The sequence below is a fragment of the Thamnophis sirtalis genome, unplaced genomic scaffold, assembly GCF_051295495.1.
Source record: "Thamnophis sirtalis isolate CommonGarterSnake01/CBP01778 unplaced genomic scaffold, rThaSir2_p1.2 scaffold_8, whole genome shotgun sequence".
Lineage (NCBI taxonomy): Eukaryota > Metazoa > Chordata > Lepidosauria > Squamata > Natricidae > Thamnophis > Thamnophis sirtalis.
Genome location: NW_028261388.1, coordinates 9766799 through 9779605, shown reverse-complemented (window position 1 = coordinate 9779605; position 12807 = coordinate 9766799). Strand labels below are relative to the sequence as shown.

General features: G+C 44.3%; 1 protein-coding gene across 1 annotated transcript in view; it reads right to left on the bottom strand.

Annotated features, from left to right (window-relative positions):
- Window positions 1-519: 519 nt before the first annotated feature.
- The window catches only part of LOC106554597 (N-acetylated-alpha-linked acidic dipeptidase 2), a 48470-nt gene continuing 36182 nt past the window's right edge, over window positions 520-12807 (bottom strand). The window contains exons 13-19 of the mRNA XM_087721075.1: window positions 9423-9490; window positions 8308-8399; window positions 7410-7500; window positions 4983-5247; window positions 3453-3534; window positions 2350-2442; window positions 520-980 (exon numbers count right to left, since the gene is read on the bottom strand). Of these exons, the coding sequence (XP_087577201.1) occupies window positions 791-980; window positions 2350-2442; window positions 3453-3534; window positions 4983-5247; window positions 7410-7500; window positions 8308-8399; window positions 9423-9490 (881 nt within the window). The 3' untranslated portion in view covers window positions 520-790. The remainder of the gene's footprint in view (window positions 981-2349; window positions 2443-3452; window positions 3535-4982; window positions 5248-7409; window positions 7501-8307; window positions 8400-9422; window positions 9491-12807) is intronic.

The window sequence follows — 12807 nt, the reverse complement described above, 5'->3', positions numbered from 1 at the left end:
CTTCTCTGTAGCAGCTCCGGCCCTTTGAAATGAACTCCCTGCGGAGATTCGCACCCTCACCTCTCTCCAGGCCTTCCAGAAAGCCGTCAAAACCTGGCTGTGCCGGCAGGCCTGGGGTCGATGAGTTCCCCTCCCCTCTCGACTTGTATGGCTGTGTGATTCTCGTGTATATTAATTACGTGTATTGTGTTTTATGTCCCCTTCCCCCCCCCTTGAGTTGTTCGCCGCCCTGAGTCCCTCCTGGAGAAGGGTGGCATACAAATAAACTAAATCAATCAATCATTTGTGGCCTTCCCAGCCAGTTTCTGACAAACAAGGCAGTGCAGGGAGCCATATTTGTTTAACTATCCTTTGATTCACTTAGAAATTGCAATGATTTGCTTAACAACCCTGGCCAAAAATATAAAATTGGACATGACATACTCAAGAACCATTTTGCAGCAAAAATTCTGGTCCCAATAGCAGTCATCAGTCAAGGGCTACCTTGTCGTTCTAAGAACTACCCGTATTGGAGTAAAAGAGGATTTCAAATTTTTATTCCCACTTGAATCAGAGGAATAGGACAAGAAAACCCTGATGATGTTACCTAGTCTGGTAACAAGATGTTCAGAAACTAAATTGAAACTAGCTTGGAGAGGAAACCGCTGCCAAGCCCGCTTTATCAGTGTTCGAATCGCCAGAATTGGAAGCAGTATAACCATGACGTGCTGGGATTGCCAAATTGCACGCAAAATATAAATTTTTCGGCCACGCACATCAAATAGGCTGCTTCTGGTCTACAGCATTCGTCTTAAAAAACCTCTTCCAGAATCCCTGCAGCAGCCTGCACAGTGAAGGCTGCGATAGAGATCTGTCTCTTGACTTCCTTCCATGCTTTGTGTGGATCTGTCCTGCTGCCTATGTCAAACAGAGCATCGTAGATCCCTGGGAATGACATGCCTGCATATTTGTTGCGGCTGCTTGGAGCAAAAACGACGTGTCTGCAGAGCAAGGAGACAGAGGCAAAAAATAATAATTAGCAAAGTTGTGCAAACTTGGCAGAACTGAAGAAGCTTTCTTGGATGTGAAGTGCGCGCGTGCATGATAGCGTGTGTGTGTACATGCCCACACATAATGCAGTGGCCTCGCCTCGCGCATGCATGTACCCCCCCCTCCCATGCTCTCCCCTGCATATACATGCAAACCTCAATGAAGCCTCTGGACTTCCAGTAGGCCCGTTGGGCCATTTTCCACCTTCCCCAGGCTCCGGAGGCTTTCCTGAAGCCTGGATAGGGCAAAAACGGCCTCCCCGCGCCCTCTGGAACGCCAAAAATCAGTTGGTGTACTGGGAGCTGACATAGGGCAATGCCTCACGTGCCCTCAGAGATGGCTCCGCGTGCCACCTGTGGCACATGCGCCATAAGTTTGCCATCACAGGACTATATTTTACTGAAGCTGTGGTGGCCCAGTGGTTAGAATGCATATTTCAGGCTAACTGCCCACTGCCAGGAGTTCAATTCTGACCAGCTCAAGGTTGACTCAGCCTCCCATCCTTCCGAGGTCAGTCAAATGAGGACCTAAATCATTGAGGGCAATATGCGGACTCTGTAAACCACTTAGAAAGGGCTGTGAAGCTTTATATATGAGTCTAAATGCTATTGCTATTACTAATGTTTTGCCAACTGAATGTGGAAAATCATTTTTGTTTTACTACTGATTCTTCTGCCAATAAAATCCATTTTCTTTGAAGCAGAAATGTTGTGGGCAGGTTGACTTTTGAATACTGACGACCTGAGCAGCTGAACTCTTTAACCGCATTTTTTTCATTCATCTCCCAACCTCTCCAGTCTACTATAGGTAGTCCTCAACTTACAACTATTCAATGAACAACTGTTTGAAATTACAAACCCACCTGAAAAAAGGGTGACTTATGACCCGTTCTCACATTATGACCACTGCAGTTTCCCTGCAATCATCCGATTAAAATTTGGGCATTTGGTTAGTGGTGTGATCGCTGTTTGAGCTGCGGTGGTACAGTGGTACGAATGCAGTATTGCAAGCTAACTCTGCGCACAGCCTGGAGTTCGATCCTGACCGGTTCAAGGTTGAATCAGCTTTCGAAGATCAGTAAAATGAGGACCCCCAGATTGAGAGTCAATGGAGAAACTGGATTCGCTTAATGACCTCATAATTCACTAAACAACCACGGCAAAAATGATTGCAAAATGGGGTGTAGCTCACTTAATCACCACCTTGCTTACCAATAAAAACACTCAGTTGTAAGTTGAGGACTACTTGTGACAGTGCAAAAAAGTCAAGTGTTACTAAGTCATATTTGTCAAAAAGTCTCATTGCACTCTGATGCTTTACCTGTAGAATGGTCGGCCTGGCAAGCCAAGGGGATCAATGAAAGCTCTCTCGAGAAACATCAGCTGATCATTCATGCTCCGTACAGCAATGGGACTGTAAAAGAGAGAAGACCGAGGAATGTATCAAACACCCTTGTACTATTCAGGATAGTGTTTCTCAACCTTGACAACTTTTAAGATGGGTGGACTTCAACTCCCAGAATTCCCCAGTCATGCATGAATTGTGAGAGTCGAAGTCTGTTAGGCAGTGCAGAAGAACTGTGTTGTAAGTAAGAGCAACAAAGATGATTAGGGGCCTGGAGGCTAAAACATATGAAGAATGGTTGCAGGAACTGGGTATGTCTAGTTTAATGAAAAGAAGGACCAGTGGTGACATAGCTGTGTTCCAATATCTCAGGGGTTGCCACAAAGAAGAGGGAGTCAAACTCTTCTCCAAGGCACCTGAGTGTAGAACAAGAAGCAATGGGTGGAAACTAATCAAGAGAGAAGCAACTTAGTGTAAATATGTTTTATTTCATTTTCATTTTCATTTCATACGGTCACATATATACTGTGCATAACCGGGGCCATATAACATTGAGCAATAAACACAGCCATCCTTATCAACAATACTCCCCAAAATACAAACCCAATATACCACTTCAACCCTCCATACACCCTTTCTTTCACCCCCCCTCCAACTTTCCTTTCTCCCCTCCAACATTCCCCTCTAACCTACTTTCCTTCCCCCTCTATCACTCCTCTCTCCCAATACACTCCCTCCCTTCCATCTCACCCTCCCTCCGATCCTCAAGAGAGAAGCAACTTAGAACTGAGGAGAAATTTCCTGACAGTTAGAACAATTAATCAATGGAACAACTTGCCTCCAGAAGTTGTGAATGCCCCAACACTGGAAGTCTTTAAGATGTTGGATAACCATTTGTCTGAATTGTTGTAGGGTTTCATGCCTAAGCAGGGGGTTGGACTAGACCACCTCCAAGGTCCTTTCCAACTCTGTTATTCTATTCTATTCTAAGCAAAACTTTCTCCTAAAGATGAACAGATGAATGATGATCAATAACGCCAATAAAGTTACATTAACTTTTGCAGAAATATTAAACTTACTTATTCATGTCAAGTTGTGAAAGCCTGTGGTGAAAAACTGTTGCTACAGATGCAAAATGATTCACGGCAGAAAAGAGGGCATCTGCGAACAGAAAAATTTCACAATGAGGTTCAAGCTTTGTGATTTTTTTTAGTTTAAACAAGAGAGAGAAAATGGCCCTGCACAGCTTCTGGAATTCTCATTTTAACACCATCAAACTAGCTCTGTTCTGGGTCACATGACCCAGAAGGAAGAGGGAGGGGGCTTAGGATGGAGGAGTTGCCAATGGATTGAGTCCCTGCCCTACATCCTCTCTTATAGGCGTGCATGGGAGTGGGGGATATTTTTCTGGAGTTTCACCCCACTCAGCAACCTTTGCATCACATTTCCTTTGCCAAACATAGGAATGAATTAAATGGGATTTTAAAATCCTTCAGATTCTACGATTCTGTGGACTTTTTATATGTGTTAAGTACAATAACAGTGTCAGCGTTCCAAATACCATGCAGAATTAAATCAGAGTCGAAGGCAAAACTATGCTTAAAGTTCCAATTTAACAAGGCAGGCATGTTGGCATCGTGCTGTGGGATTCCAACTCTGGAAGTTACATCAGAATCCCACCCAGTTAAAAGTTCATGATCTTGTCCCCACACCCACAGTCCATCACATGGTCCAATCTTCTTCTTCCACGCTGGCGTCTCCACCCAGCTGCTTCCGGTCAGGTGTGAAAGTGTGGAGACAAAGGATGAACTTGGCTTCTAGTAAAGAATGAAAATAATACATTCCACAATCCTACTCCTTCTATTCCCCCCCTCCCATAGACTATACTAAAAAAAAAACAGCATAATGAAATAAGAGAAAGTGTGGCAGGCCAAAATTCTAAAAGGAATATAATTGCAGGCCTGACAAACAGATGGTTAACAGAGGGCTTTTAAGATTAGAGTAATGTTTGGGTTAACCTATTGTTTTCTTTATTTTTTTATATACTGTATATAATATAATTAGATGTTGGGTCAATTTGCTTATTAGATTCCCACATCTGGAATATTTGTTTATTTTATATAGTATTTTTTAATCATTATGGATGGGAAAGTATATAACTATTTGTAGACCCTTCACATAAAGAAAAGAAAATCTATGATAATAGGGTTTCCTGCCTAAGCAGGAGGTTGGACTAGAAGACCTCCAAGGTCCCTTCCAACTCTGTTATCCTATCCCATCCCATCCTATCCTATCCATTTTTAATTTATTTTTCAACATCCGGCTGGGGTGGATTTTTTATGTTTTAACGTTAGACTTATTTGACATTTTGGGATTGTTTTTTTAAAAAATCTTTTTCCTTATTTTGTACACAACTTTTTTTTCTTTTGGATGTTCGTGTTGGATGTTCGTCTTTCTGTCTGTTTTTTTGTTCTGTATTCCATCTTTGTTGATAAAGTAAATATGTGAAAAGAAATCTATGATTCTGTCTTTGGGGGGCCGGATGATGGTGAGTGGAAAGCTCAATCATAAATGTATGGATTCCGAGTCACCTTCAAGAGAAACCTTACCAAATGAAACTTTGTACATATCAAGTTCTCCTTGGTGTTTCTTGGCCTGGTCATAGATTTCATTGGCGTAGAGTCTCAAAGCTTCTGCATAATCCTGACAGCGGAGAGGCAGAACTGGGGAATCTGAAAGCTCATAGACCAAGCCTGCACGTATCTGAGCCACAGTGAGCTGTTTCTGGAAAGAGGGATCGTAAAACCGCTTGACCAGTTCAAACGTCTCGTAGGTGGTGTGGTACACAGGATAATTACTGTATTTGTCCACTTTCTGTCAAAAAGAAAATAAATAAATGAGTCAGCAAAGTTTCAAATTTCCATCCAGGTAAGAAAAGGTAAAGGTTCCCTGGCATGTGTGCTAGTCATTTCCGGCTCTAGGGGGTGGTGCTCAGCTCCATTTCAAAGCCGAAGAGCCAGCGCTGTCCGAAGATGTCTCCGTGGTCATGTGATTAAATGCCGAAGGTGCACGGAACGCTGTTACCTTCCTACCAAAGTAGCCTGGCTGTTCTGCCAAGCTCTGAGTCAGGGTGATTGATAAACCCCTTTTTGGTGACTGTCGTACAACAGAGTTGGAAGGGACCTTAGAGATCTTCTAGTCCAACCCCCTCTTCAAGCAGGAAACCCTATACCAGGGGTATCAAACTCGATTTCATTGAGGGCCGCGTCAGGACGCTGTTCAACCTTGGAGGGGGGTGCTGAATAGGCGTGGCTAGGGTGGGCATGGCCAGCTTGACATCCTGCAGTACTCTGCCAGTGAAAATGGAGCCTGGTAGGGCCATGTGTGAGCTCCGTAGCACTGCAGACTGGTCCTTCACTGTTTCCAGGGTTGTCCTGAGGCCAGATCTAGGTACACTGCGGGCGAAATCTGGCCCACGGGCATTGAGTTTGACACCCCTGCCCTATACCATTCCTGTTAAATGGCTGTCCAATCTCCTCTTGAAAAACTCCAGGGATAGAGTATCTTCTGAAGGCAAGCTGTTCCACTGATTACTGTATTTTTCAGAGTATAAGATGCACCAGAGTATAAGAAGCACATTAGTATTTCGGGAGGAAATTAGGGGGGTGGGGGGATTCTGCCTACAAGGTATTCATCTGACTAGTGTCCTTAGTCTGGTCAGCTTCAGCACATAAGTTTGCTGGTTTTGAGCGTGTGCACGCTTTTTATCCCCTGGTTGGAGATAAAAAACAGCTTCTAAAGCACAACTGATCGTCAGAGAGAGAAGCAATGAGAAAAGCAGGCAAAGCATAGAAGATCGCTTCACTCGTTAGCGCCGCATTAGGACTGAAAAACAGCTTCTAAAGCACAGCTGATCATTGGAGGAGAAGGAATGAGAAAAGCAGGCAAAGCATGGAAGATCGCTTCACTCATTAGCGCCTCGTCAGGACTGAAAAACACCTTCTAAAGCACAGCTGATCATTGGAGGAGAAGGAATGAGAAAAACAGGCAAAGCATGGAAGATCGCTTCACTCATTAGCGCCTCGTCAGGACTGAAAAACAGCTTCTAAAGCACAGCTGATCATTGGAGGGAGAAGGAATGGAGAAAAGCAGGCAAAGCATGGAAGATTGCTTCACTGGTTAGCGCCTCGTTAGGACTGAAAAACAGCTTCTAAAGCACAGCTGATCATTGGAGGAGAAGGAATGAGAAAAGCAGGCAAAGCATGGAAGATCGCTTCACTCATTAGCGCCTCGTCAGGACTGAAAAACAGCTTCTAAAGCACAGCTGATCATCGGAGGAGAAGGAATGAGAAAAACAGGCAAAGCATGGAAGATCGCTTCACTCATTAGCGCCTCGTCAGGACTGAAAAACAGCTTCTAAAGCACAGCTGATCATTGGAGGGAGAAGGAATGGAGAAAAGCAGGCAAAGCATGGAAGATTGCTTCACTGGTTAGCGCCTCGTTAGGACTGAAAAACAGCTTCTAAAGCACAGCTGATCATTGGAGGAGAAGGAATGAGAAAAGCAGGCAAAGCATGGAAGATCGCTTCACTCATTAGCGCCTCGTCAGGACTGAAAAACAGCTTCTAAAGCACAGCTGATCATCGGAGGGAACAGCAGGCAAAGCATGGAAGATCGCTTCACTTGTTAGCGCCTCATTAGGGCTGGAAAAAAAGTTTCGAAAAAGCTACATTTGGAGTATAAGCCGCACCCAAATTTTAGGAGGAAAAAAGTGCATCTTACACTCCGAAAAATACAGTAGTTGTTCTGTCAGGAAATTTCTCCTCAGTTCTTACGGTTTTATGGAATCCTTCTTCCCCAATGTCTTTTGACACACTTGCTGCTTTATGTTACTACATTTCTGTTTTCAATCTCTACTCCCTGAATATCACTTAGAGTGGCTTCGGTGATTCGGGCAGCTAAGAAATAGATTCACGGAATAAAATTAATATATGGATTGCTCTTTCCAAAAGCTGGTTGGTGAACAGTTCATCTTACCCAGTTCTTAGTGTAGCGGACTCTCCCAGACGCAATCCCTAATCTTTGAAAGAAAGCTTCAAAATCACTGCCCGATCCAAGCTTGTTGATCCTGGCCAGATAGGAGAAGGAAGGGGAGAATTCAAGATTCAATCTTCTTGCAACATTTAGTACTTTTTTTATGTTGTTGGTTTCCACTTCAAAATGTGGACACCTGAATTCCGGGGAAGTGGCATGAATTTAAAGCAATATCAAGAAATAACCAGAGTCAGAAGAAACGTCAGAAGCCAGTGGTCTACAAGGAGAAAGCCTTTGAAATGAAAGAGGCTTAATTTTACCAGAATTGGGTCACTGATAAAGGAAAATTAAGTCCTCAGTATTAATTGGCTCCAGTTTACAAGATACAGTTTCAGATCAAAATTGCATCACAATAATTCAAAATTCTGAGGGGAATGTGCGATTACGCCTCCATAACTTTTCGGCAAAAGTTCTCCTCAGTTCTAGGTTTTATTCCCACAAACATTTGGCACTTGGCAAGAGAAATTTGGGGCTCAGTCGTGGTCACATTTTAAGGATTAGCCTGTATAAGTCTGTTGCGATCGCTACAACCATTGTAAACACATGCCAGTTTCCAAGCGCTCAAATTTTGGTCATGTAACTATGCTGTGACAATTGTAAGTGTGAGGACTGGTCAAGCAGTAACTTTTTTTTTAGTGCTGTTGTAACTTCAAATGGTCACTAAATGAATGATTGTAAGTTGAGGACTATGCACACATGTTATCATTATCATCATCAAGAACATCACTCTCTGGCCGCATCGAGCCCCCAGGCCGTAATTTGAGGACCCATGCTATAGCAGTTCTACCATGTGTGCAAAGGGCAGGCATGCTAATAAAATGTAGATTAGAACATATCTAACCTGGGTCGCTGGTTGGTTTCACTGGAAGGATCCTTCTCAAGCCAACTCTCATAGAGAGATTTTCCTTCATAGCCTTCATCAGGACTTGAGACCTGTGTAGGAAAGGAAATGTGATCTATCACCCATATTGCTGCTTCTTTAAGCATTTTGAATGCTCTAGATAGCAATAGCAATAGCAGTAGACTTATATACCGCTTCATAGGGCTTTCAGCCCTCTCTAAGCGGTTTACAGAGAGTCAGCATATTGCCCCCAACAATCTGGGTCCTCATTTTACCCACCTCGGAAGGATGGAAGGCTGAGTCAACCCTGAGCCGGTGAGATTTGAACCGCTGAACTGCTGATCTAGCAGTAGCCTGCAGTGCTGCATTTAACCACTGCGCCACCTTGGCTCTTGGCTCTAGATCCAAGTTGGTTGATTCGTTACTTGGTTTGAATGCTGACCCAGCAAAATCAAGACATTCTTCTGAGATACAAACTGAACTATAAGTTGATAAAACAAGCAGTGGTGAGATTCATAAAAATTTACTACTGGTTCTGTGGGGATGGCTTGATGGGCATGGCTTGGTGTGTGTGGCAGGGGAAGGATACTATATAATCTCCATTCCCTCCCCACTCCAGGGCAAGGAACCTGTAAAATCTCCATTCCCTCCCTACTCCAGGGGTAAGTTACTACAAAATCCCCATTTCCTCCCGATCAGCTGGGACTCGGGAGGCAGAAAATAGATGGGGGCGGGGCCAGCCAGAGGTGGTATTTACCAGTTCTCCAAATTACTCAAAAGTTCCACTACCAGTTCTCCAGAACTGGTCAGAACCTGCTGAATACCACGTCTGGAGGAGGAGGAAGAGGGGGAGGAGGGGAGAAGGAAGAGGAGGAGGAAGAAGAGAAGGAGAAGGAAGAGGGGGGAGGAGGAGGAGGGCAGAAATGTGAACTGGCCTTCCTGTACTTGCCCTGCCTGAGTTTGATTTCCACTGCATGCCAGAATAACCTAATTCTATGGATGTTGGTTCTGCTGAATCATGGCTATTTGATAGAAGAAGAACTGTAATTGCTGGCGCTTTCCTTCCTGGCTCAAAGCCAAATGTTTTCCCCATGCTGTGCATTGTCCAACTATACCTCTTTTGTCAAATTATACACCAACTGGTTCAGAAGAGGAGTACAATCAACCCTCAAAGTGTAGTTGCCTGCAACGCAAACACAGAAATTGTTTTGAATCAACGTTCACAGCTCCCTCTCAAAAACACCCCTTTTTTTAAAAAAAAAAAATTAAAGCATAGCCTCCTCTACTTCAAGCTGAATTTATCTACAGGCGCAAACTTTCTCCTTTCGTGCACTCCGGGGAATTTTCCCTCCTCTTGAGATGAGTCAAGGCATACAACTTCTGACAGCTTACATGTAAACAGAAAGATACTTACATACTGTACATATCATGCACAACCATAAAACAACTCCTGGGAGACTGTGTAATTGACATCCCTTGACACACACAAACACACACAAAGAGAAAATACCAACATCTCTTCTCTTCTAAACCAACCCATAACATTATTTCTGCTCTTGGATAACCGGAACGTAGTTTTCACACAGACGCAGTTCTGGAATATGCTCTAAAATTCATTGAGATGTCTAAATAAAAATGATTCCTTACGGATTGAGGGTTTAGGTTTAGGTTTATTAGATTTATATGCCGCCCTTCTCCCAAGGACTCAGGGCGGCGTACAACATTAAAAGAAACACATAATACAAAAGTTTTTTTAAAAAATTAAATAGAATATCCCAAACAATCCCAATTAGAATTAACAATAACATTTTTTTAAAAAAAATTGAATTAAAATTAACAATGATCAATAATTTGTTTTGTTTTGTTCAGGCCAGGCTGGCTTGCTGGAAAAGCCAACTTTTTAGGGCGTGTCGGAAGGACCGGAGATCGGGAATTATACGAAGCTCCGGGGGCAGCTCATTCCAGAGGGAAGGCGCTCCAACAGAGGGTGTGTGTGTGATGGCTCAGTGGTTAAAGACCCTGAGCTTGTAAGCTGAAGAGCTAACAGGCCAGGTTCAGGACCCAAGTGCCGCTTAAATGGTTGAGCTCCCGTTCCTTGCTCAGGCTCCTGCCCACCTAGTAGTTTGAAAGTATGCAAATCATATCATCATCATCATCATCATCATCATCATCATCATCATCATCATCATCTCCTTTGAATAGCAATAGCAGACTTATATACCGCTTCATAGGGCTTTCAGCCCTCTCTAAGCGGTGTACAGAGTCAGCATATCGCCCTCACAGTCTGGGTCCTCATTTCACCCACCTCGGAAGGATGGAAGGCTGAGTCAACCTTGAGCCGGTGAGATTTGAACAGCCGAACTGCAGAACTGCAGTCAGCTAAAGTAGCCTGCAGTGCTGCATTTAACCACTGCGCCACCTCGGCTCTTTTAATCCCTTGAGGGGTGGAGTCTGGCCAACTGAATGGAGCTAGCAGAATGTTATAATGGCCGGATGCCTTTCTTGTCGCCAAGGTGGAGCTTTCTTCAGCAGATCGATTCTCATTGTGCCCAATGAAAGACTTTTTTTTAAAGCATGCAAATGCGAGTAGATAAATAGGTACCACTTTGGTGGGAAGGTAAACAGCATTCTGCGTGCCTCTGGCATATAACCATGCTGGCCACGTGACCATGGAAATTGCTTATCAAACAATGCCGGCTCCCTCAGAGATGAGCCTCATGCCCTAGAATTCAGCATGACTGACAGGGAAACTTTTTTCCCCTTTTTTTAACCCTATGGATTGAATTATTAGGCATCTTTTCAAAGATTTCAGTACAGGTAGTCCTTGAGTTATGACTATAATGGAGCCTGCCCATTAGAGTTCTAAGTCACGAAGTTCGTAATTTTGTGACTTTTTTGCTGTGGTGGCTAAGCATATTCCTCAGTCGTTCAGTGAATCAATGGTTCAGTTTGGGCCCAATATTGCTAGCATGTAACTGTGGGAGACTACAAACGGCCATGCATGCAGCTCAGTTGCTGAGCACCTGAAGTGCGGTCATGTGACTGTGCAGAAGTCTGATTGTCAGAACTTCGAATCCAAGTTGTTAGTACCCACCCCCCAAGAGGATCTGTCGAACGTTTGAAAGGTTTCCTAAGTGAGCAGTTGTAAATCAAGGACTACCTACACCAGGGGTGTCAAACTCAAGGCCCACAGACTGAATTGGGACCATGGGGTGTTTAGATCTGGCCCATGAGGCCACCCTGGAAATAGCAAAGGACTGGGTTGCGATGCCTCTGCCAGTGAAAACAGAGCTCGGGAAGGAGGGAGGGAGGGAAGGGAAGGGAAGGGATGGTAGCAGAGGTGGGTTCCTACCAGTTCGCACCTATTCGGTAGAACCGGTTCGTCAAATCTACCGAACCGGTTAGAAGAGGTTCCACCAGTGGACCCGGAAAGCAGGCCACACCTACAGAAGAGGTTCCAAAAATTTTTGAAACCCACCACTGGTCCTTCGATATGATTATTCTACACTATCATGCTCCTATTTATAAAACTCAGTTCCTCTGTGAAAGGTAAGGATGACTACTGCGTTTGTGGTGCAATCAGAACATTGCGTGTGTTGAAGTTGTTTTAACGCAAACCAAAGATGCCTTTTAAAAAACAAGTTTACATCATATTCTTATGCATGCCAGTGCTGTGTGTGAGGTAATTTAAGGTGGTTCTGACAAGTGTCGTCGGCATCTTCATATCCGGTCACATGGGCGGCAAGCCACTCCCATCCGGTCACATGGGCAGCAAGCCACTCCCACAAAGGAGGCCACACCCACAGAGTAGGTTTGAATAATTTTTGAAACCCACCACTGGAAGGAAGGAAGGGAGGGAGGGAGGGAGGGAGGGAGGGAAGGGAAGGAGGGAGAAAGGGAGGGAAGAAAGGAAGGGAGCAAGGGAGGGAGGGAGGGAAGGGAGCGAGGGAGGAAGGAAGAAAAGAAGGTAGGTTATAAGGAGAGAGAAGGAGAGTCTGAGGGAAATCCTGCCTTAGGACTTGACCACCAGAAGTGCCCCCCCCCCATGAGTGCTGTTGAGCTGGCCACACCCATCCTGGCTACCCTCCGCCCCCACCGAGGACAAACACAACCTTGATGTGGCCCTCAATGAAATCAAGTTTGACACCCCCGATGTATACAGTAAACATGATCCTATTTAAGTTTGTAATACCACCATCATTAAACAATAATAATTATAACACTAATCAAGGAGAGAAGCAACCTAGAACTAAGGACAAATTTCCTGACAGTTAGAAAAATTAACCAGTGGAGGGTTTGCCTTCAGAAATTGTGGATGCTCCAACACTGGAGGTTTTTAAGAAGAAACTGGACAGCCACTTGTCTGAAATGATACAGGGTCTCTTGCTTGGGTGAGGGGTTGGACTAGAAGACCTCCAAGGTCCCTTCCAACTCTGTCATTCTGTTAACATCAGTGTCTTAAGAAACTTGCAGCACTTAATCAATCTTGTTGGAGTTCAG